Source organism: Thamnophis elegans, chromosome 2 (genome assembly GCF_009769535.1).
Source record: "Thamnophis elegans isolate rThaEle1 chromosome 2, rThaEle1.pri, whole genome shotgun sequence".
In the NCBI taxonomy this organism is placed as follows: domain Eukaryota; kingdom Metazoa; phylum Chordata; class Lepidosauria; order Squamata; family Colubridae; genus Thamnophis; species Thamnophis elegans.
Window position 1 is genome coordinate 166853027 of NC_045542.1, and position 25398 is coordinate 166878424.

Here is a 25398-nt window from a genome sequence, read left to right on the forward strand (position 1 = left end):
TCTAATCCTGTGTTGCTCTTATTCCTCTGCCCTAAAGTAATCTCCGTGGGGCAGGGATGAGCCCTAGTGTCTTTTGGTGTTAATCATGTGTCTAATGTATTTCCCTCTTAACTGTTTTATGATTAAATCTTGAGCTAATCGGTTCTCTGTTACCACTCTGACCTTTCTTTATTTCAAAGGTAACTTCTTCCTGCACCTCCCGGATCTTTTGTATTATTTGTACTCTGCAGCTGTTTCTAATTGTCTAGATACCCTTGTAATTATCCTCAGTAGGTTCTTTTAAAATGCGTTCAGAGTTTCTATTTCTCTGACTTGGGTATTTTGAGTCAACGTTTGTATTCTTATCCTAGTGATTTCTAGTCTGGTTCTTGTGACAATACTGTTTTTGAGGTTTCTGGCCTGGTCTTCCTAGTACAACACTGTCTCGGTGAAGTTCCCTTCCTACAGAGGAAAGTTAAAAATAAGTCTAGATGTTTTGGAAAAAGAACCAATAAGGAAGAAAAAAGGGGTTTTGTAACCCTCAACTAAGTTTTAGTTTTCTGTGTGTGTTTATTTTTTACTTCCTCTTTTACCACTTCAGGTGTTGAGGGAGAGACGACATTCTGGTTTTGCACTTCTCAACAGCCTCAACAGTTGTTATTTGATGCTGTTATAGTATCTCTTTGAAGTTCTTTCTCCACCTTCATCTGGATCTGCTTCACGTTTAACAGAGTTACAAGGGACCTTGTGGTCATCTAGTCCAACCCCTGCCCAAGCAGGAGACCCATTTCTGACACATGGCAGTCCAGTCTCTTCTTTAAAGCTTCCAGTGATGAAGCTCCCACAACTTCCAAAGGCAACTTCTATTCCATGGGTTGATTGTTCTCACTGTCAGAAAAGTTCTCCTTGTTTCTAGGTTGAATCTCTCCTTGTTCAGTTTTCATCCATTGTTCCTTGTCTGACCTTCGGGTACATTGGAAAACAGCTTGACCCCCTTCCTCTCTGTGGCAGCCCCTCAAATATTGGAAGACTGCTATGATGTCTCCCCTGGTCCTTCTCTTCACTAGACTAGCCATGCCCAGTTCCTGCAACCGTTCTTCATATGTTTTAATCCCCAGTCCCCTAATCATCCTGGTTGCTCTCCTCTGCACTCTTTTTAGAGTCTCAACATCTTTTTTTATAATGTTAATAATATTAAAACCTGCTTTAACATGTTGTATCATAGGTTATAATCAAGAAATGGCTGTATTTATGAATGTTTTGGGGATTGCAGACCCAGCACACAAATCAGCATTGATTAACATATGAAAAGTCAGTGGTGGACTTGTGTGTGATGGACTTCTGTCTCCCGAGTATGTAGAAATTACACTTTGCATGTTGAAAATTTGGTATTTGGTATTTGTTTATTTGTATGCCGCCCTTTTCCCTGGGGGGACTCAGGGCAGCTCACAATCCAATGTGTTTTGGAAGCAGGATAGCTGGCAATATAGTGGTTGGTGGTGGGCTAAGATCCTGGGGAAAACATAGGTTGGTCACATATACAAAAATAGTTAATGTTGTGACGTTTAGGCTGAAGGAATGAGCAACTGCCCTGTTGCTTATGACCAGGTGTCAGAATCCTGAAAGTCATGTGCCTTTGTGGACTTAAAAGTATATAAGGCAAGAGTGAAGAATGGGAGGTGTTCCATCAGTCTCAAGCCATCCCCTTGACTGATTGACCCTCATTGCAATGTGATTCATGTAAGAGCTTTATGTTTATTATGCTCTAAATTCTAATAAACATCAGAGTCCTAGAGAGAGACTTTTTGTGGTGTGCTGTCTGTCCAATTGTTATTAAGTACAGCTCTGCTCATAACCAGGTTTTTCCCTTGTCACATCTGACAAGCGAAGCCAATAGAGAAGACAGATTCACTGAACCACCATGTTACTAACGCAACAACTGCCGAGGTTGACTTACAACTGGGGCAAGAAACGTCATAAAAGCAGGCAAAACTCACTCAGCAACTGTCTCGCTTAGCCACAGAAATTTTGGGCTGGAGTCCGGTGGGAAATCAAGGAATACCTGTATTCAGATTTGGACAAAGGCTGGGAAAGAGCCTGTATATTTTTTTCAGCAAGCTTCTATATTTTACCTAGTCACCCAAGCAGGAAACACAGCTGGTTGTTTGACAGTATATGACACAGTAAGGAAAATACTAAGGTAGCCATGCCTACATCCTGTTGCAATGAATTTTTAGCAAGCTTGCTATGGTTTCCATATCACCCTTTCCCACACGTGTCCTTTATTTCAGTGCAAACACCTTAAGTAGAAACTGGAGAAGGATTTTTTTTCTGCCTCCTATCTGAAGATGGTGCTCAATCAGGCAACACCTGTGCCTAGAAAGCGGATAATACCTGTGGTTGAGCTTAAAGGGGTTAAAACCATCGAGTACTGTGTTGCTAGAAAGGTTGGAAAGCGACGGGAAGCGTAGAAGAAAGAAAGTCCAGTTGCCTTTTGAAAAAAGCACCTTTGGGACAGCTGAACTTCCTCTTCCGGATCACTCATGGGAGGAGAGTGGTGTGCAGAGCGGGTTTTTTGCTCTTCTCATGATCGAAGCAGCAGCTGGAAGGTGAGTCCGGGAGTAAGTCGGGCTGTTTGGTTTCCTCCACGGCCTGGAAGCAAAGAAGCAACTGGGCTGAAGCATCTCAGCTGCTGCTGCAGGTTCCCCCCCTCCCCAAATTTAAGTCCACTGGTGCTGCACGCTGTGAAACTGGTGGCTGCAATTTCCCTTCTGATGGGAAGATTGAAAAAGTCTCCTTCCAGTGAAGGTTGATTCTTCGGGAATGGCTTCCCCACAGAGGTTGTGGGTGCTCCCATCACCGGAGGGTTTGTGACAGAGCTGGGAGGGACCTTGCGGGTCTTCTATTCCGACGCCCTGATCAAGCAGGAGGCCCAATATCATTTCAGACAAACGTCTCTGTTTAAAAGCCACCAGTGATAGAGCATCCACAACTTCTGAAGTGTCAGGAAATTTCTCCTTAGTTCTAGGCTGCTTCTCTCCTTGATGAGTGTCCATGCAGGTCCTTGTCCTGCCTCCAGGGGCTTTGGAGAATAGGATGACACCCCTCCCTCTTTTGTGGCAACTCAAGTATTGGAAGATGGCTATCATGTCACCCCTAGTTTCCCACAGTCCTTGCATTATTTTCTCTTTTTGATCCATGAAATTTTGCTTAGGCTCTGAATTTGTTAAAATCAGCTCTTCTAAAGTTTAAGACACTTGTTGGGTTATATTCTATTGCTTGTGTTTGCATTATATTGAATTCCAGTAAGACGTGGTCACTCGCCCAAGATTCCGACAACTTCAACTCCTTCTATCGCTTCCCTATTAGTAAGAATTAGGTCAAGTATAGTTTTTCCACTAGTTCACTCCTCTATCTTTGGGATGACAAAGTTGTCAGCTAAGTTGGTTACGATCTATTCAATCTTCTGCTTGCTGTACACTTTGTCTCCCAGTTGATATCAGGGTAGCTAAAGTCTTCCATTATATCTTGATGTTGCCCTCTTGATATAGTTTGTAATCCACATATGTATTGAGAATGAGAGATGAATAACATTTACAAGTTTTTTAACTTCCATGTCTTGCCAATAAGTATGGTATTTCCTGTCCCATCCATGTATTAATCGGATTCAATTGTGCTTAATCCAGCACTTTCTAAAAAATAGCTATTGGCATCTTTGTTGCACAGGTAGTCCTCACTTACCACTTCCTTCCTGAGCCTTCAAAGTTACACACTAGAAGCAGATGTGCACCTGGTCCACAAAATTTGTGGTAATCCTAGCACTTGTTCCGTGACCGCACTTTAGTAGTGACTCTGGTTTTGAAGGTGCAGGAGAAGGAATTGCACCAATTTGGGTTCTGCCGATAGTTGCACATTTATGATGGCGGCGGCATCCCACACTCATGATCCCCAGTTGTGACCTTCCCAGCTAGCTTCTGACAAGCAAAATCAGTGGATATACTGGCAGGAAGTTGCAAGTCACAGTCATATGAAATTGCCTTTAACAACCCACAGTAATTAGCTTAGCAACTACAGAGGAGCAGATATAAGTTGGCACTGTCATGTGACAAGATGCTTAATGATTGAGCTGCTTAGTGACGCAAATATCAGTTCCAATTGCGGGAGGTTAAGTGAGGACTACTTGAACAAGGATGTCACAAGAGGGGTTGTAGACAGTATTTTCTGCCCTTATTTGCAGCTGAGGACTTCCATGAACAAAAGTGGTGTATACTTCTTTTTTCACTTCATCTCTAACCATTTTATAAACAAAGTTACACTTTTCTTTGCATCTTACAGATGACCAGGATGGCAATAAGAGCACTCTGGACAAGTGTAAATAACGATCAGTGTTGATAAGGGAAGAAAATCAAGCCAGAAATCAAAATATTTTCCATTTCCTGCAGAAAACCATACAAATCTGCTCTTCCTCCAGCAGCTAACAAAAGAGAGAAAATTGAGAAAGAATAAGCAGATCATGCAGAATTAAAGGATAAATTGAATGAGAGGTGAATGTAGATTTTATATCATTCAGCAAAAGAGGGATATATGTGGAAGTCCGTGGGGAGGAAGGCAGACAGTAATGCAGGCCTCTCTCTGTGAGGAAGAAGATGACTTAAATGAAGCACCACTAAACAAGACATTGTCCATAATTTTGACCTCCTCAAATATATCAGCTTTGAAAAAGCTCCATAGATTTGCCTATTGTGGGAAAAGCACAGATTGCAAATCACAACTGATTATGTACTAGAGGGGCCAGAAAGGAGAAAATCCATACAAATTACCTGAATGTGGCAAAAACTATGGTCACAACAGCTCCCTTGTGGTTCATGGAAGTCTCACCACACAAGAGGGAAGTGCTCCCAATGTAAATGTTTTAGTGAGCATGGCAACATGGTGCTACATCAGATAACTCACAGGAGGGAGAAAACGTATGACTGCAGATTGTGAGAAAGTTACATTAGAAATTCTCAGGTCTTGAGACACTAAAGGATACACACACAGGAATAAAACCATTTGGACATCCTTTCTGTGGGAAAAGTTTCAGTGAGAATTCCACCCTAGTGAAGCACCCAAGACCACAAAAGTGAAACCATTTGAATGTCATGATTGTGGGGAAAAATTTAGTCACAATTTTAGTCTGGTGACACATCAGTAGATTGACTCCAGGGAGAAACTGTATGAGTATCCAGATTGTGGGAAAAACAACATTAGAAATTTCCATCTGAAGAGACACCAGACAACTCTCACAGAAGAAAAACCCTTTGAATGTCCTGATTATGGGAAAGTCACAATTCCAGCCTGGTGATACATCAGAAGACTCACATAGGAGATAAATGCTTTGAATGTCCTGATTGTTGGAAAACTTTCAGTTATGATTCCAATTTGTGAAACACTAGAGGAACCATAAAGGAGAAAAACCCATTCAATGTTCTGACTGTGGGAGAGGTTTCAGTCATAATTCCCATCTGGTAATACATCAGAGGATTACTCCATGGAGAAACTTTATAAGTGTGGAGATTGTGGGAAAAGTTTCATTAGAAATTCCCACCTCCTGAGACACAAGACTACACACACAGAAGAGAAACTCTTTGAATGTCCGGACTGTGGGAAAAGATTTAGTGAGAGTTTCAGGCTACGGAAACACCAGATGACTCACACAGGAGAGAAGCCCTTTGAATGTCCTATCTGTGGGAAAACCTTTAATCAGAATTTCAATCTGGTGACACATCAGAGGACTCACACAGGAGAGAAACCCTTTGAATGTCATATCTGTGGGAAAAGCTTTAATCAGAATGTCAATCTGGTGAGACACCAGAGGACTCACACAGGAGAGAAACCCTTTGAATGTCCTATTTGTGGGAAAGGTTTTAGTTTTAATTACAGCCTGGTGACACACCAGAGGACTCACACAGGAGAGAAACCCTTCAAATGTCCTATCTGTGGGAAAAGCTTTAGTGATAATTCCAGTCTTGTGGCACACCAGAGGACTCACACCGGAGAGAAACCCTTCAAATGTCCTGATTGTGGAAAAGGTTTTAGTCTGAGTTCCAGCCTACGAACACACCAGAGGACTCACACAGGAGAGAAACCCTTTGAATGTCCTATCTGTGGGAAAAGCTTTAATCATAATTCCAATCTGGTGACACATCAGAGGACTCACACAGGAGAGAAGCCCTTTGAATGTCCTATCTGTGGGAAAAGCTTTAATCAGAATTCCATTCTGGTGAGACACCAGAGGACTCACACAGAAGAGAAACCCTTCAAATGTCCTATCTGTGGGAAAAGCTTTAGTGATAATTCCAGTCTTGTGACACACCAGAGGACTCACACCGGAGAGAAACCCTTCAAATGTCCTGATTGTGGAAAAGGTTTTAGTCTGAGTTCCAGCCTACGACCACACCAGAGGACTCACACAGGAGAGAAACCCTTTGAATGTCCTATCTGTGGGAAAAGCTTTAATCATAATTCCAATCTGGTGACACATCAGAGGACTCACACAGGAGAGAAGCCCTTTGAATGTCCTATCTGTGGGAAAAGCTTTAATCAGAATTCCATTCTGGTGAGACACCAGAGGACTCACACAGAAGAGAAACCCTTCAAATGTCCTATCTGTGGGAAAAGCTTTAGTGATAATTCCAGTCTTGTGGCACACCAGAGGACTCACACCGGAGAGAAACCCTTCAAATGTCCTGATTGTGGAAAAGGTTTTAGTCTGAGTTCCAGCCTACGAACACACCAGAGGACTCACACAGGAGAGAAACCCTTTGAATGTCCTATCTGTGGGAAAAGCTTTAATCATAATTCCAATCTGGTGACACATCAGAGGACTCACACAGGAGAGAAGCCCTTTGAATGTCCTATCTGTGGGAAAAGCTTTAATCAGAATTCCATTCTGGTGAGACACCAGAGGACTCACACAGAAGAGAAACCCTTCAAATGTCCTATCTGTGGGAAAAGCTTTAGTGATAATTCCAGTCTTGTGACACACCAGAGGACTCACACCGGAGAGAAACCCTTCAAATGTCCTGATTGTGGAAAAGGTTTTAGTCTGAGTTCCAGCCTACGACCACACCAGAGGACTCACACAGGAGAGAAACCCTTTGAATGTCCTATCTGTGGGAAAAGCTTTAATCATAATTCCAATCTGGTGACACATCAGAGGACTCACACAGGAGAGAAGCCCTTTGAATGTCCTATCTGTGGGAAAAGCTTTAATCAGAATTCCATTCTGGTGAGACACCAGAGGACTCACACAGAAGAGAAACCCTTTGAATGTCCTATCTGTGGGGAAAGTTTTATTAAAAATTTGGATCTGGTGAGACACCAGAGGACTCACACAGGAGAGAAACCTTTCAAATGTCCTGATTGTGGAAAAGGTTTTAGTGAGAGTTTCAGCCTACGGAAACATCAGAGGACTCACACAGGAGAGAAACCCTTCAAATGTCCTATCTGTGGGAAAAGCTTTAGTGATAATTCCAGTCTTGTGACACACCAGAGGACTCACACCGGAGAGAAACCCTTCAAATGTCCTGATCGTGGAAAAGTTTTTAGTGAGAGTTTCAGCCTACGGAAACACCAGAGGACTCACACAGGAGAGAAGCCCTTTGAATGTCCTATCTGTGGGAAAACCTTTAATCAGAATTCCAATCTGGTGACACATCAGAGGACTCACACAGGAGAGAAGCCCTTTGAATGTCCTATCTGTGGGAAAAGCTTTAATCAGAATTCGCATCTGGTGATACACCAGAGGACTCACACAGGAGAGAAACCCTTTGAATGTCCTATCTGTGGGGAAAGCTTTATTAAAAATTTGGATTTGGTGAGACACCAGAGGACTCACACAGGAGAGAAACCCTTCAAATGTCCTGATTGTGGGAAAGGTTTTAGTGAGAGTTTCAGCCTACGGAAACACCAGAGGACTCACACAGGAGAGAAACCCGTTAAATGTCTTATCTGTGGGAAAAGCTTTAATCAGAATGTCAATCTGGTGAGACACCAGAGGACTCACACAGGAGAGAAACCCTTTGAATGTCCTATTTGTGGGAAAACCTTTAATCAGAATTCCATTCTGGTGAGACACCAGAGGACTCACATAGGAGAGAAACCCTTTGAATGTCTTTCCTGTAGGAAAGGTTCCTGTGATCATTCCAACCTGTTGAGACACCAGAGGACTCACACAGGAGAGAAACTCATTGAATGTCTTATCTGTGGGAAAAGCTTTAGTGATAATTCCAGTCTTGTGACACACCAGAGGACTCATACAGGAGAGAAACCCTCCAAATGTCCTGATTGTGGAAAAGGTTTTAGTCAGAGTTCCAGCCTACGGACACACCAGAGGACTCACACAGGAGAGAAACCCTTTGAATGTCCTATTTGTGGGAAAACCTTTAGTCAGAATTTCAATCTGGTGACACACAAGAGGACTCACACCGGAGAGAAACCCTTCAAATGTCCTGATTGTGGAAAAGGTTTTAGTCACAGTTCCAGCGTACAGACACACCAGAGGACTCACACAGGAGAGAAACCCTTTGAATGTCCTATCTGTGGGGAAAGCTTTATTACAAATTCCGATCTGGTGAGACACCAGAGGACTTACACAGGAGAGAAACCCTTTGAATGTCTTTCCTGTAGGAAAGGTTTCTGTGATCATTCCAGCCTGGTGAAACACCAGAGGACTCACACAGGTGAGAAACCATTTGAATGTCATATCTGTGGGAAAAGCTTTAGTGATAATTCTAATCTAGTGAGACACCAGGACTCACACAGGAGAGAAACCCTTCAAATGTCCTGATTGTGGGAAAGGTTTTAGTATGAGTTCCAGCCTATGGACACACCAGAGGACTCACACAGGAGAGAAACTCTTCGAATGTCCTTATTGTGGGAAAAGCTTTAATCAGAATTGCAATCTGGCGAGACACCAGAGGACTCACACAGGAGAGAACCCTTTTAATGTCTTTCCTGTAGGAAAGGATTCTGTGATCATTCCAGCCTGATGAAACACCAGAGGACTCACACAGGTTAGAAACTATTTGAATGTCCTAATTGTGGGGGAGATTTCAGTCAGAATTTCAACCTGGTGGCACACCAGAGGACTCGCACCGTGTAGAAATCTTTGAATTGTCGAGTCTGCGATCATTACTTCAAGCATAAATCATCCCTTATTGCACACAAGGTAATTCATATGAGGAAAGATAGATGAGTTTAGAGAATACTTGAATTTCATTTGTGATCTCCCAGTATACATGAGAAATTGATTGTTTGAATTTTGGCCTGATTAATTTTGCTCAAACATTTCTCATGATTAAATTTGTAAGTGGAGTTAAAAGGAAAAGGAAAAATGGCTAACTACTAGTTTCTGGTTATCAGCAAAACTTTTGGATATTTCCTTTTCTAAAAGTAGAGGAATTCCTCAAAATGGAATTGTGGGTGGAGCTTTTGTCTGCTGATTATGGAATTTCCATATGTGGAGTTTCAGTCTTCTACCTTGATTTCACCCGATTTTCAGCCCCAGAATTCCACAGCCCGCATAAAAGTAGTTCTCGAGATATAACTCTTATGTGCCTTGAATTAAGGTTGCAGGTTGCAATGGCTCTTAAGTGAAATTGCTTTCCTTAACTACCCGAATCCCCCTGCTCTCCCTGATGCAGCCATTAATCAAATGTTTGAGTCACTAAGCATAACTCCTTGGAGACCTAGCGCAGGGCTAGGCCTGCCTGCCGTAGGAATCTCTAGGCCACCCCCACCCTCCACGACATCCTTTTGCTTTGTTTCCTTTGTTGCCTCCACCTCCGCCGCTTTCCTACTAGCTCCCGCGGCCTCAAAAGCACGGCAGAGGAGGAAGGGGGAGGGATAACGCGGGAGCCAGCTCAGGTGCTCTGCGTGGAGGGAGAGGCACCACTGCCATGGGCCGGGAAGCCAGCGGGAGCTTTGCTGGTGAAAGAGAAGAAGCAAGAGGACTGGCGGCTTTGAAATGCAACCCCCTGGTCCCGCCGGCCGCGGATTTGATTCGGCGTAAGTGGGGGACGAACACATGCTGAGCCGACTTTGCGCAGTGAGGCGGAGTAATTCAACCCCCCCCAAAGAACGTGTGTGTGTGTGTGTGTGTGAGAGAGAGAGAGAGAGAGTGAGAGAGAGAGAGAATTGGATCAAAATTGGTGGCCAAAGGAGTGGAGGGAGGGAGGGAGGGAAGGAAGGAAGGGAGGGAGGGAGGAAGGAAGCCCTGCCCCCTGTGAAAAAAACTGAAGATGGAGCAGTGAATGAATAAACCATAAAAGCAACAAACAGTTAATGCGTAAGTAAGCTGAGGAGCAAGTTCTCAACTAAGGAAGCAATATAAGAAAGAAATATAAAAAGCTCAATATGCCAAAACACTTATTTTAGTCTTCATTTAATTACTTGTATTGTAGTCTGATGTAACGTCTTTTTAAAGTTAACGTTAGTTAGAAAATATAGGGTACAAAACTTAAATAATAAAAAAATTGTACATTCATTTTGAAAAATAAATGCAATACTTGATTAATTTCATATCTTTATTTAAAATAGTTTTGGCATGGCATATGATTTTATTGACTCAGTTGGAAATGATGTGGATGTTGTATCTGATTCTGAGGTATATATATTTTTAAGTAACATAACATATAGCATATTGTCCAAACTTGCTAGACTATTTAATTGATCTTACTACTTTAAAGGGGGAGAGTTTCATGATAAATTATTTTATTACATTTATGTTGCATTTATATATTATATTTATTACATTTATATTCCACATTATATATTTGTATTGTTATTTTAGTGTATATTGTCAATTTCGATAGATATTATATTGATATATCAATACTGATTTTAATCATACTAAATAACAATTACTGCTATTATTTATCAGCATTACATATTTACAGTTTTTAATATCGAGTTAGTCGTATTTTAGAATAATAGCGTTATCTTTTAATAGGATAATTGGCAAAATCTAATTCACATGTGATGGGTTGCATTCCAAAGGAATGTGAGAGGACAGGTTGCCTGCAAAATGCCAGGACCCAGGACCCTGTTGGTGCCATGTCTCTCTCTAGCCAGTCTAACAATCTAAAAGCTGAGCAGAGAGCCTTTTTTTTTTCAGGGTGAGCGGAAAAGTATAGTCTTTGAGTGGCACTTTTCATGCCTGGCATTCATCAGGCTGAAACCTCGCTAGCAATCGGCGCTTGACGCTTGGAATGTTGCGCAAATGTCCAGCAGACGTGACAGCAGTTCAAACTGTGGCTCTCTTAGGTGCTCAGGCATGAAACTGTGCCGCTCAAACACTGTACTTTTCCGCTCACACTGAAAAAAAATTAGAGGGAACATTGCCCCCCATTAACCATACCACTTTGAAGCAGAAGAAAACTTCTGAACTAGGAAATATTTAATATCACCTCTTGTGACCTTCTGACAAGTAACGTCAACGGGAAAAACTAGATTCACCCATGTTGCTAATTTAACAATTGTGGTTATTCACTTAACTGTGGCAAGGTCACAAAATGGAGCAAATTGCCCTAAATGTGACTGACTTAACAAAAATTTTGGCCTCAATCGTTGTAAGTTGAGGACTACCTGTACAAACTATTTCTCCTATAGTAAAACAGTTCCAAGCCTAACAGAGCATGCTTGAAGTCTGCAGAAAGAAGGTTCCAGGCGTATTCCCCATTTCCTCCTCAAGAATTTTTCTTGCCTTCGTGTTGAAAGAAGGAAGGAGATCCTTCTGGACTCAAAGGCACTTTTGGTTTTTCCTTACCTTTCCGGCTGCAGCCGCCTTACCAGGCGTGCCCACGCCTCACACATTGGGATTGTAAGCAACAACTTTATTGTGTAGAAAAAGTAACACGAAATCTCTCTCAAAGTCTTTGTACTCCACCAACGTCCACTGGGGGTTTTACACAGCATTTGCCACACAGTTTACAAGTCAGAGTCAGAAAGAATTTTCTCATCTCCCTTTAGAGCAGTGGTTCCCAAAGGGGGTGGTACCGTCCCCTGAGGGGCGGTGGGATGACTTAGGGGGACGCTAAGAGGCAAGGGGGCAGCAGGGGGGGCACTAAGATGCAAGGGGGGGCGCTAAGAGGCAAAGGAGGTGGCAGCGGGGTGCTGGAAATGGCCCCCTTGCAGGGCGCAATTCTGCCTGGGGTTCTGTTGGCCGCCAGTCATCTGGGCACTTCCAGCAGAGGTGAAATTCAGTCTAACGTCCCAAAGACTGGAAGGATTTTTCGCTCGCTCGCTCAGGAGGCATACAAGCATGTCAGGCTGCAAGGGGGGGGGGAAGTGAGGCAGAGAAAAAAGAGAAGAGCCTTTTGCCTGCATTTCTCCTCTGATACGACTCTGTGTGTGCTGTGCATGGAGAAGAGATGTGGGACTGAACAGGGCTGTCCTTGGGCCTGCATTTCAGAGATTGGGAATTGGTGCTGCATTACGCAGCAGAGTCCGATGTCATTACGCAAGAGCCCTCGCCTGCCTCTCTCGCACTTTTATAAATGGCTTTACTTCTGACTCCCCTTCCGGGACTGTGTTGTGAGCCGCCTCCGCGATGATTGCATTGCATCGCAGTGCGCATGTGCAACGGAGCCAACCCCTCCCCCAATCCCTCTTGCACTCGCTCCACACGGATGCACCACTCTCGCCTGCCTCTACCCCTCCCACCTTAGAAATGCAATAAAGGTAAACATGCGGTGGGGGGGAGAGAGGCTAGCCCCCCTCTGCCTCCTCGCTCCATTCGTAGAGGTGGCCTTAAAAAGCTAGGAGCGGGAGGAAGGGTACTTGGGATGGTTTCTCAAACTTTCAGTTGCAAAGTAATCTAATTGAACGCTGAAATATAGGGGAGATTGTGGAAGAGGAATAAGCATTTCCAACATATACAGTTTTTTTAAAAGTAAATAAAAAAGTGGTCTAAAGTTGGTTATTGTCACATACAGGAAAAAACAAAGCAAAACAAAATTATGATAGAACAACGTTCCATATTAGAAGAAAATGCTGTCCAAATGTTCCAGTATGCCAAACAAGATGTTTTATAACCAAATGGAGTCAAAACACTGCAGTTTTTTTTAATAAAGTGCCCTTCCTATCTTGATATTTATGCACAGTGAGACCTTTGTCACAGATAAACCTGGATAATGGCATCACTCTTATGTTGTGTAAGTATACATGAGCTGCAAGACTTGTATTTTGCCATAGTATCATCTACAGCTCCATAAGTACTACTAGGATTTTGACCAGCTGCTGGGCACCAATATATTGAGGAATACGGAAAGACTGATCACGTGGGGCAGTCTAATGAGCATTTCTGAAATGGCAGATACCACAGAACAAAGTCTTCTTCCTTCTCTACCCCCACCCCACCCTGTTATTTTGGGGAAAAAACAAAAGGCAGCAGTGTGTGTGTGAATGATCAGGCATGCACTGTATTACACAGAATTTACTGAACAGTGAAGTAGTTACTAAATTTTACTGAGTTTACTACGTTACTAAGGTTCTTGAAAAATGACTATCAGACTTTGAGAACCTGGTATCACTGGATCATGTTCAACAATTGTGTTGAATTAACTTTAACTAAAAAGGTTTTTAAATTGGATTTTGAATAAATGTGCAATTAATTGTTACAGTTTTGAATTTTACTGTTACTATCTTCCTTCCGTCCTACAAACTGCCCGGTCACATGATCCCCAGCCATGCCCACCAAGCCACGCCCACAGAACCGGTAGTAAAAAAAATTGAATTCCACCACTGGGTGGGAGGCACTGAGGATCAGTTTATAGCACCAAGGGGGCGGTGGACTGAAAAGGTTTGGGAACCACTGCTTAAAGTAATTCCTGCCTGTTTTACATCTTAGCCTTCCTGCATACCAGTATGTGTAATACAGAGCTCAGCCAAGCTATTTATTCTAACGTGTACACAGAGAAACCTCATCAGTTTTCTAAATTTTTCTAAATGTAACTTCAGCAGTAATATAGCATAGCTTTCAATATACTTCCTATTTCCAGCATACTACTTCTTTTTTGAGGTCTTCAAAACTCTCCTATTTGTGCCTTTTGGCTTCTCCCATAGTACATTTTGAGTTTTTAACTTTTTATTTAGAAGATTCAGTGCGGTGGGAAATCAAGGAATACCTGTATTCAGATTTGGACAAAGGCTGGGAAAGAGCCTGTATATTTTTTTCAGCACGCTTCTATATTTTACCTAGTCACCCAAGCAGGAAACACAGCTGGTTGTTTGACAGTATATGACACAGTAAGGAAAATACTAAGGTAGCCATGCCTACATCCTGTTGCAATGAATTTTTAGCAAGCTTGCTATGGTTTCCATATCACCCTTTCCCACACGTGTCCTTTATTTCAGTGCAAGCACCTTAGGTAGAAATTGGAGAAGGATTTTTTTCTGCTTCCTATCTGAAGATGGTGCTCAAACAGGCAACACCTATGCCTAGAAAGCGGATAATACCTGTGGTTGAGCTTAAAGGAGTTAAAACCATCGAGTACTACTGTGTTGCTAGAAAGGTTGGAAAGCGACGGGAAGCGTAGAAGAAAGAAAGTCCAGTTGCCTTTTGAAAAAAGTACCTTTAAGACAGCTGAACTTCCTCTTCCGGATCACTCATGGGAGGAGAGTGGTGTGCAGAGCGGGTTTTTTGCTCTTCTCATGATCGAAGCAGCAGCTGGAAGGTGAGTCCGGGAGTAAGTCGGGCTGTTTGGTTTCCTCCACGGCCTGGAAGCAAAGAAGCAACTGGGCTGAAGCATCTCAGCTGCTGCTGCAGGTTCCTTCCCTCCCCAAATTTAAGTCCACTGGTGCTGCACGCTGTGAAACTGGTGGCTGCAATTTCCCTTCTGATGGGAAGATTGAAAAAGTCTCCTTCCAGTGAAGGTTGATTCTTCGGGAATGGCTTCCCCCCAGAGGTTGTGGGTGCTCCCATCACTGGAGGGTTTGTAACAGAGCTGGGAGGGACCTTGTGGGTCTTCTATTCCGACGCCCTGATCAAGCAGGAGGCCCAATATCATTTCAGACAAAGGTCTCTGTTTAAAAGCCACCAATGATGGAGCATCCACAACTTCTGAAGGGAAACCTTCCACTGGTTCACTGTTCTTAGTGTCAGGAAATTTCTCCTTAGTTCTAGGCTGCTTCTCTCCTTGATGAGTGTCCATGCAGGTCCTTGTCCTGCCTCCAGGGGCTTTGGAGAATAGGATGACACCCCTCCCTCTTTTGTGGCAACTCCTCAAGTATTGGAAGATGGCTATCATGTCACCCCTAGTTTCCCACAGTCCTTGCATTATTTTCTCTTTTTTATCCATGAAATTTTGCTTAGGCTCTGAATTTGTTAAAATCAGCTCTTCTAAAGTTTAAGACACTTGTTGGGTTATATTCTATTGCTTGTGTTTGCATTATATTGAATTCCAGTAAGACGTGGTCACTCGCCCAAGATTCCGACAACTTCAACTCCTTCTATCGCTTCCCTATTAGTAAGAATTAGGTCGAGTATAGTTTTTCCACTAGTTCACTCCTCTATCTTTGGGATGACAAAGTTGTCAGCTAAGTTGGTTACGATCTATTCAATCTTCTGCTTGCTGTACACTTTGTCTCCCAGTTGATATCAGGGTAGCTAAAGTCTTCCATTATATCTTGATGTTGCCCTCTTGATATAGTTTGTAATCCACATATGTATTGAGAATGAGAGATGAATAACATTTACAAGTTTTTTAACTTCCATGTCTTGCCAATAAGTATGGTATTTCCTGTCCCATCCATGTATTAATCGGATTCAATTGTGCTTAATCCAGCACTTTCTAAAAAATAGCTATTGGCATCTTTGTTGCACAGGTAGTCCTCACTTACCACTTCCTTCCTGAGCCTTCAAAGTTACACACTAGAAGCAGATGTGCACCTGGTCCACAAAATTTGTGGTAATCCTAGCACTTGTTCCGTGACCGCACTTTAGTAGTGACTCTGGTTTTGAAGGTGCAGGAGAAGGAATTGCACCAATTTGGGTTCTGCCGATAGTTGCACATTTATGATGGCGGCGGCATCCCACACTCATGATCCCCAGTTGTGACCTTCCCAGCTAGCTTCTGACAAGCAAAATCAGTGGATATACTGGCAGGAAATTGCAAGTCACAGTCATATGAAATTCCCTTTAACAACCCACAGTAATTAGCTTAGCAACTACAGAGGAGCAGATATAAGTTGGCACTGTCATGTGACAAGATGCTTAATGATTGAGCTGCTTAGTGACGCAAATATCAGTTCCAATTGTGGGAGGTTAAGTGAGGACTACTTGAACAAGGATGTCACAAGGGGGGTTGTAGACAGTATTTTCTGCCCTTATTTGCAGCTGAGGACTTCCATGAACAAAAGTGGTGTATACTTCTTTTTTCACTTCATCTCTAACCATTTTATAAACAATTAAAGTTACACTTTTCTTTGCATCTTACAGATGACCAGGATGGCAATAAGAGCACTCTGGACAACTGTAAATAACAATCAGTGGTGAAAAGGGAAGAAAATCAAGCCAGAAATCAAAATATTTTCCATTTCATGCAGAAAACCATACAAATCTGCTCTTCCTCCAGCAGCTGACAAAAGAGAGAAAATTGAGAAAGAATAAGCAGATTATGCAGAATTAAAGGATAAATTGAATGAGAGGTGAACGTAGATTTTATATCATTCAGCAAAAGAGGCATATATGTGGAAGTCCGTGGGGAGGAAGAGAGACAGTAATGCAGGGCTCTCTCTGTGAGGAAGAAGACGACTTAAATGAAAGCACCACTAAACAAGACATTGTCCATAATTTTGACCTCCTCAAGTATATCAGCTGTGAAAAAGCTCCATATATTTGCCTATTGTGGGAAAAGCACAGATTGCAAATCACAACTGATTATGTACTAGAGGGGCCAGAAAGGAGAAAATCCATACAAATTACCTGAATGTGGCAAAAACTATGGTCACAACAGCTCCCTTGTGGTTCATGGAAGTCTCACCACACAAGAGGGAAGTGCTCCCAATGTAAATGCTTTAGTGAGCATGGCAACATGGTGCTACATCAGATAACTCACAGGAGGGAGAAAACGTATGACTGCAGATTGTGAGAAAGTTACATTAGAAATTCTCAGGTCTTGAGACACTAAAGGATACACACACAGGAATAAAACCATTTGGACATCCTTTCTGTGGGAAAAGTTTCAGTGAGAATTCCACCCTAGTGAAGCACCCAAGACCACAAAAGTGAAACCATTTGAATGTCATGATTGTGGGGAAAAATTTAGTCACAATTTTAGTCTGGTGACACATCAGTAGATTGACTCCAGGGAGAAACTGTATGAGTATCCAGATTGTGGGAAAAACAACATTAGAAATTTCCATCTGAAGAGACACCAGACAACTCTCACAGAAGAAAAACCCTTTGAATGTCCTGATTATGGGAAAGTCACAATTCCAGCCTGGTGATACATCAGAAGACTCACATAGGAGATAAATGCTTTGAATGTCCTGATTGTTGGAAAACTTTCAGTTATGATTCCAATTTGTGAAATACTAGAGGAACCATAAAGGAGAAAAACCCATTCAATGTCCTGACTCTGGGAGAAATTTCAATCGTACTTGAAAATACATCAGAGGATTCACTCCATGGAGAAACCTTATAAGTGTGGAGATTGTGGGAAAAGTTTCATTAGAAATTCCCACCTCCTGAGACACAAGACCACACACACAAAAGAGAAAGCCTTTGAATGTCCGGACTGTGGGAAAAGATTTAGTGAGAGTTTCAGGCTACGGAAACACCAGATGACTCACACAGGAGAGAAGCCCTTTGAATGTCCTATCTGTGGGAAAACCTTTAATCAGAATTCCAATCTGGTGACACATCAGAGGACTCACACAGGAGAGAAAGCCTTTGAATGTCATATCTGTGGGAAAAGCTTTAATCAGAATGTCAATCTGGTGAGACACCAGAGGACTCACACAGGAGAGAAACCCTTTGAATGTCCTATTTGTGGGAAAGGTTTTAGTTTTAATTACAGCCTGGTGACACACCAGAGGACTCACACAGGAGAGAAACCCTTCAAATGTCCTATCTGTGGGAAAAGCTTTAGTGATAATTCCAGTCTTGTGACACACCAGAGGACTCACACCGGAGAGAAACCCTTCAAATGTCCTGATTGTGGAAAAGGTTTTAGTCTGAGTTCCAGCCTACGAACACACCAGAGGACTCACACAGGAGAGAAACCCTTTGAATGTCCTATCTGTGGGAAAAGCTTTAATCATAATTCCAATCTGGTGACACATCAGAGGACTCACACAGAAGAGAAGCCCTTTGAATGTCCTATCTGTGGGAAAAGCTTTAATCAGAATTCCATTCTGGTGAGACACCAGAGGACTCACACAGAAGAGAAACCCTTTGAATATCCTATCTGTGGGGAAAGCTTTATTAAAAATTTGGATCTGGTGAGACACCAGAGAACTCACACAGGAGAGAAACCCTTCAAATGTCCTGATTGTGGAAAAGGTTTTAGTGAGAGTTTCAGCCTACGGAAACACCAGAGGACTCACACAGGAGAGAAGCCCTTTGAATGTCCTATCTGTGGCAAAACCTTTAATCAGAATTCCAATCTGGTTACACATCAGAGGACTCACACAGGAGAGAAACCCTTTGAATGTCATAACTGTGGGAAAAGCTTTAATCAGAATGTCAATCTGGTGACACATCAGAGGACTCACACGGGAGAGAAACCCTTTGAATGTCCTATCTGTGGGAAAAGCTTTAATCAGAATTCCAATCTGGTGACACATCAGAGGACTCACACAGGTGAGAAACCTTTTGAATGTTCTATCTGTGGGAAAAACTTTAGTGATAATTCCAACCTGGTGACACATCAGAGGACTCACACAGGAGAGAAACCCTTTGAATGTCCTATTTGTGGGAAAACCTTTAAACAGAATTCCATTCTGGTGAGACACCAGAGGACTCACACAGAAGAGAAACTCTTCAAATGTCCTATTTGTGGGAAAACCTTTAGTGATAATTCCAGTCTTGTGACACACCAGAGAACTCACACCGGAGAGAAACCCTTCAAATGTCCTGATTGTGGAAAAGGTTTTAGTCTGAGTTCCAGCCTACGAACACACCAGAGGACTCACACAGGAGAGAAACCCTTTGAATGTCCTATCTGTGGGAAAAGCTTTAATCATAATTCCAATCTGGTGACACATCAGAGGACTCACACAGGAGAGAAGCCCTTTGAATGTCCTATCTGTGGGAAAAGCTTTAATCAGAATTCCCATCTGGTGATACACCAGAGGACTCACACAGGAGAGAAACCCTTTGAATGTCCTATCTGTGGGGAAAGCTTTATTAAAAATTTGGATCTGGTGAGACACCAGAGGACTCACACAGGAGAGAAACCCTTCAAATGTCCTGATTGTGGAAAAGGTTTTAGTGAGAGTTTCAGCCTACGGAAACACCAGAGGACTCACACAGGAGAGAAGCCCTTTGAATGTCCTATCTGTGGGAAAACCTTTAATCAGAATTCCAATCTGGTTACACATCAGAGGACTCACACAGGAGAGAAACCCTTTGAATGTCATATCTGTGGGAAAAGCTTTAATCAGAATGTCAATCTGGTGACACATCAGAGGACTCACACGGGAGAGAAACCCTTTGAATGTCCTATCTGTGGGAAAAGCTTTAATCATAATTCCAATCTGGTGACACATCAGAGGACTCACACAGGAGAGAAACCCTTTGAATGTCCTATCTGTGGGAAAAGCTTTATTAAAAATTTGGATCTGGTGAGACACCAGAGGACTCACACAGAAGAGAATGTCCTTCAAATGTCCTGATTGTCCTTCAAATGTCCTGATTGTGGAAAAGGTTTTAGTGAGAGTTTCAGCCTACGGAAACAGCAGAGGACTCACACAGGAGAGAAGCCCTTTGAATGTCCTATCTGTGGGAGAACCTTTAATCAGAATTCCAATCTGGTGACACATCAGAGGACTCACACAGGAGAGAAACCCTTTGAATGTCATATCTGTGGGAAAAGCTTTAATCAGAATGTCAATCTGGTGAGACACCAGAGGACTCACACAGGTGAGAAACCATTTTAATGTCATATCTGTGGGAAAAACTTTAGTGATCATTGTAACCTGGTGACACACCAGAGGACTCATACAGGAGAGAAACCCTTTGAATGTCCTATTTGTGGGAAAACCTTTAATCAGAATTCCATTCTGGTGAGACACCAGAGGACTCACATAGGAGAGAAACCCTTTGAATGTCTTTCCTGTAGGAAAGGTTTCTGTGATCATTCCAACCTGTTGAGACACCAGAGGACTCACACAGGAGAGAAACCCATTGGATGTCCTATCTGTGGGAAAAGCTTTAGTGATAATTCCAGTCTTGTGAAACACCAGAGGACTCATACAGGAGAGAAACCCTTCAAATGTCCTGATTGTGGAAAAGGTTTTAGTCAGAGTTCCAGCCTACGGACACACCAGAGGACTCACACAGGAGAGAAACCCATTAAATGTCCTATCTGTGGGAAAGGCTTTAGTCAGAATTCCAATGTGGTGACACACCAAATGACTCACACAGGAGAGAAACCCTTTGAATGTTCTATTTGTGGGAAAACCTTTAGTCAGAATTTCAATCTGGTGACACACAAGAGGACTCACACCGGAGAGAAACCCTTAAAATGTCCTGATTGTGGAAAAGGTTTTAGTCACAGTTCCAGCGTACAGACACACCAGAGGACTCACACAGGAGAGAAATCCTTTGAATGTCCTATCTGTGGGAAAAGCTTTATTACAAATTCCGATCTGGTGAGACACCAGAGGACTCACACAGGAGAGAAACCCTTTGAATGTCTTTCCTGTAGGAAAGGTTTCTGTGATCATTCCAGCCTGGTGAAACACCAGAGGACTCACACAGGTGAGAAACCATTTGAATGTCATATCTGTGGGAAAAGCTTTAGTGATAATTCTAATCTAGTGAGACACCAGGACTCACACAGGAGAGAAACCCTTCAAATGTCCTGATTGTGGGAAAGGTTTTAGTCTGAGTTCCAGCCTATGGACACACCAGAGGACTCACACAGGAGAGAAACTCTTCGAATGTCCTTATTGTGGGAAAGGTTTTAGTCTGAGTTCCAGCCTGCGGACACACCAGAGGACTCACACAGGAGAGAAACCCTTTGAATGTCCTTTTTGTGGGAAAAGCTTTAATCAGAATTGCAATCTGGCGAGACACCAGAGGACTCACACAGGAGAGAACCCTTTTAATGTCTTTCCTGTAGGAAAGGATTCTGTGATCATTCCAGCCTGGTGAAACACCAGAGGACTCACACAGGTTAGAAACTATTTGAATGTCCTAATTGTGGGGGAGGTTTCAGTCAGAATTTCAACCTGGTGGCACACCAGAGGACTCACACCGTGTAGAAATCTTTGAATTGTCGAGTCTGCGATCATTACTTCAAGCATAAATCATCCCTTATTGCACACAAGGTAATTCATATGAGGAAAGATAGATGAGTTTAGAGAATGCTTGAATTTCATTTGTGATCTCCCAGTATACATGAGAAATTGATTGTTTGAATTTTGGCCTGATTAATTTTGCTCAAACATTTCTCATGATTAAATTTGTAAGTGGAGTTAAAAGGAAAAGGAAAAATGGCTAACTACTAGTTTCTGGTTATCAGCAAAACTTTTGGATATTTCCTTTTCCAAAAGTAGAGGAATTCCTCAAAAAGGAATTGTGGGTGGAGCTTTTGTCTGCTGATTATGGAATTTCCACATGTGGAGTTTCAGTCTTCTACCTTGATTTCACCCGATTTTCAGCCCCAGAATTCCACAGCCCGCATAAAAGTAGTTCTCGAGATATAACTCTTATGTGCCTTGAATTAAGGTTGCAGGTTGCAATGGCTCTTAAGTGAAATTGCTTTCCTTAACTACCCGAATCCCCCTGCTCTCCCTGATGCAGCCATTAATCAAATGTTTGAGTCACTAAGCAGAACACTGTCTACTCAGAGCTGGGAAAAACTCCTTGGAGACCTAGCGCAGGGCTAGGCCTGCCTGCCGTAGGAATCTCTAGGCCACCCCCACCTTCCAAGACATCCTTTTGCTTTGTTTCCTAACCCTTGAGTCTCCTTGGCCCTTCACTCTCTCCCCCAGAGTCCCACCCCACCCGACCTCACACCCTCCTCCTTCTTACCTTCTGAAGATCTCTGAACCTCATATTGGGGAGGGAGGGAAGGACATATATCAATGATGGCTAACGTTTTTTGGATTGTGTATCAAAAGTGGGGGGAGGGCAGGGGGTCGTGCATGGGCACGGCCACACCCATAATGCTATGCATGTGACCCCAGCACGCATGTGTGTGCGACTAGTGCTCCCCCCCATCACTGTTTCCTCTATGGTGCGCGCGTGCGCGGCCGCGCACATGGAAAGAAATCCCCGCGCAGCAGTTTCTAACTGCCGCGCAGAGATTTCTACCAAAGCAAACGTGGGGAAGTCCTTTGCAGGCGGCTAGAACTGGCCTCCCGCAAAGGACCTCCCCAGTCTTGTTTTGATGAGCCGCCAGTCCTCTTGCTTCTTCTCCTTCACCAGCAAAGCTCCCGCTGGCTTCCCGGCCCATGGCAGTGGTGTCTCTCCCTCCACGCGGAGCACCTGAGCTGGCTCCCGCATTATCCCTCCCCCTTCCTCCTCTGCCGTGTTTTTGAGGCCGCGGGAGCTAGTAGGAAAGCGGCGGAGGTGGAGGCGATGGCAGGGGTAACCCAGAGCCCAGCTGACTCCACTCGGAGCACCTCAGCTGGGCTCTGGGTTACCCCTGCCGCCGCCTCCACCTCCGCTGCTTTCCTACTAGCTCCCGTGGCCTCAAAAGCACGGCAGAGGAGGAAGGGGGAGGGATAACACGGGAGCCAGCTCAGGTGCTCTGCATGGAGGGAGAGGCACCACTGCCATGGGCCGGGAAGCCAGCGGGAGCTTTGCTGGTGAAAGAGAAGAAGCAAGAGGACTGGCGGCTTTGAAATGCAACCCCCTGGTCCTGCCGGCCGCGGATTTGATTCGGCGTAAGTGGGGGCCGAACACATGCTGAGCCGACTTTGCGCAGTGAGGCGGATTAATTCAACCCCCCCCCAAAGAACGTGTGTGTGTGTGTGTGTGTGTGAGAGAGAGAGAGAGAGAGAGAGAGAGTGAGAGAGAGAATTGGATCAAAATTGGTGGCCAAAGGAGTGGAGGGAGGGAGGGAGGGAAGGAAGGAAGGGAGGGAGGGAGGAAGGAAGCCCTGCCCCCTGTGAAAAAAACTGAAGATGGAGCAGTGAATGAATAAACCATAAAAGCAACAAACAGTTAATGCGTAAGTAAGCTGAGGAGCAAGTTCTCAACTAAGGAAGCAATATAAGAAAGAAATATAAAAAGCTCAATATGCCAAAACACTTATTTTAGTCTTCATTTAATTACTTGTATTGTAGTCTGATGTAACGTCTTTTTAAAGTTAACGTTAGTTAGAAAAGATAGGGTACAAAACTTAAATAATAAAAAAATTGTACATTCATTTTGAAAAATAAATGCAATACTTGATTAATTTCATATCTTTATTTAAAATAGTTTTGGCATGGCATATGATTTTATTGACTCAGTTGGAAATGATGTGGATGTTGTATCTGATTCTGAGATATATATATTCTTAAGTAACATAACATATAGCATATTGTCCAAACTTGCTAGACTATTTAATTGATCTTACTACTTTAAAGGGGGAGAGTTTCATGATAAATTATTTTATTACATTTATGTTGCATTTATATATTATATTTATTACATTTATATTCCACATTATATATTTGTATTGTTATTTTAGTGTATATTGTCAATTTCGATAGATATGATATTGATATATCAATACTGATTTTAATCATACTAAATAACAATTACTGCTATTATTTATCAGCATTACATATTTACAGTTTTTAATATCGAGCTAGTCGTATTTTAGAATAATAGCCTTATCTTTTAATAGGATAATTGGCAAAATCTAATTCACATGTGATGGGTTGCATTCCAAAGGAATGTGAGAGGACAGGTTGCCTGCAAAATGCCAGGACCCAGGACCCTGTTGGTGCCATGTCTCTCTCTAGCCAGTCTAACAATGTAAAAGCTGAGCAGAGAGCCTTTTTTTTTTCAGGGTGAGCGGAAAAGTATAGTCTTTGAGTGGCACTTTTCATGCCTGGCATTCATCGGGCTGAAACCTCGCTAGCAATCGGCGCTTGACACTTGGTATGTTGCGCAAATGTCCAGCAGACGTGACAGCAGTTCAAACTGTGGCTCTCTTAGGTGCTCAGGCATGAAACTGTGCCGCTCAAACACTATACTTTTCCGCTCACACTGAAAAAAAATTAGAGGGAACATTGCCCCCCATTAACCATACCACTTTGAAGCAGAAGAAAACTTCTGAACTAGGAAATATTTAATATCACCTCTTGTGACCTTCTGACAAGTAACGTCAACGGGAAAAACTAGATTCACCCATGTTGCTAATTTAACAATTGTGGTTATTCACTTAACTGTGGCAAGGTCACAAAATGGAGCAAATTGCCCTAAATGTGACTGACTTAACAAAAATTTTGGCCTCAATCGTTGTAAGTTGAGGACTACCTGTACAAACTATTTCTCCTATAGTAAAACAGTTCCAAGCCTAACAGAGCATGCTTGAAGTCTGCAGAAAGAAGGTTCCAGGCGTATTCCCCATTTCCTCCTCAAGAATTTTTCTTGCCTTCGTGTTGAAAGAAGGAAGGAGATCCTTCTGGACTCAAAGGCACTTTTGGTTTTTCCTTACCTTTCCGGCTGCAGCCGCCTTACCAGGCGTGCCCACGCCTCACACATTGGGATTATAAGCAACAACTTTATTGTGTAGAAAAAGTAACACGAAATCTCTCTCAAAGTCTTTGTACTCCACCAACGTCCACTGGGGGTTTTACACAGCATTTGCCACACAGTTTACAAGTCAGAGTCAGAAAGAATTTTCTCATCTCCCTTTAGAGCAGTGGTTCCCAAAGGGGGTGGTACCGTCCCCTGAGGGGCGGTGGGATGACTTAGGGGGACGCTAAGAGGCAAGGGGGCAGCAGGGGGGGCACTAAGATGCAAGGGGGGCGCTAAGAGGCAAAGGAGGTGGCAGCGGGGTGCTGGAAATGGCCCCCTCGCAGGGCGCAATTCTGCCTGGGGCTCTGTTGGCCGCCAGTCATCTGGGCACTTCCAGCAGGGGTGAAATTCAGTCTAACGTCCCAAAGACTGGAAGGATTTTTCGCTCGCTCAGGAGGCATACGAGCATGTCAGGCTGGGGGGGGGGGGGCAAAGGGGGGCCTGCATTTCTCCTCTGATTCGACTCT

General features: G+C 43.2%; 1 protein-coding gene and 1 pseudogene across 1 annotated transcript; both read left to right on the top strand.

The window, feature by feature from the left end:
• The first annotated feature begins 2285 nt into the window (after positions 1–2285).
• Positions 2286–8821, top strand: LOC116502798 (zinc finger protein 91-like). The gene is given in 4 exon segments (XM_032208727.1): positions 2286–2588; positions 4315–6536; positions 6606–7898; positions 8319–8821. Coding segments are annotated over 3 exon segments (2811 nt in total). The 5' UTR covers positions 2286–2588; positions 4315–5509; the 3' UTR covers positions 8810–8821.
• A 5654-nt stretch (positions 8822–14475) lies between these two features.
• LOC116502797 lies at positions 14476–21090 on the top strand (annotated as a pseudogene).
• The last annotated feature ends 4308 nt before the right edge of the window (positions 21091–25398 follow it).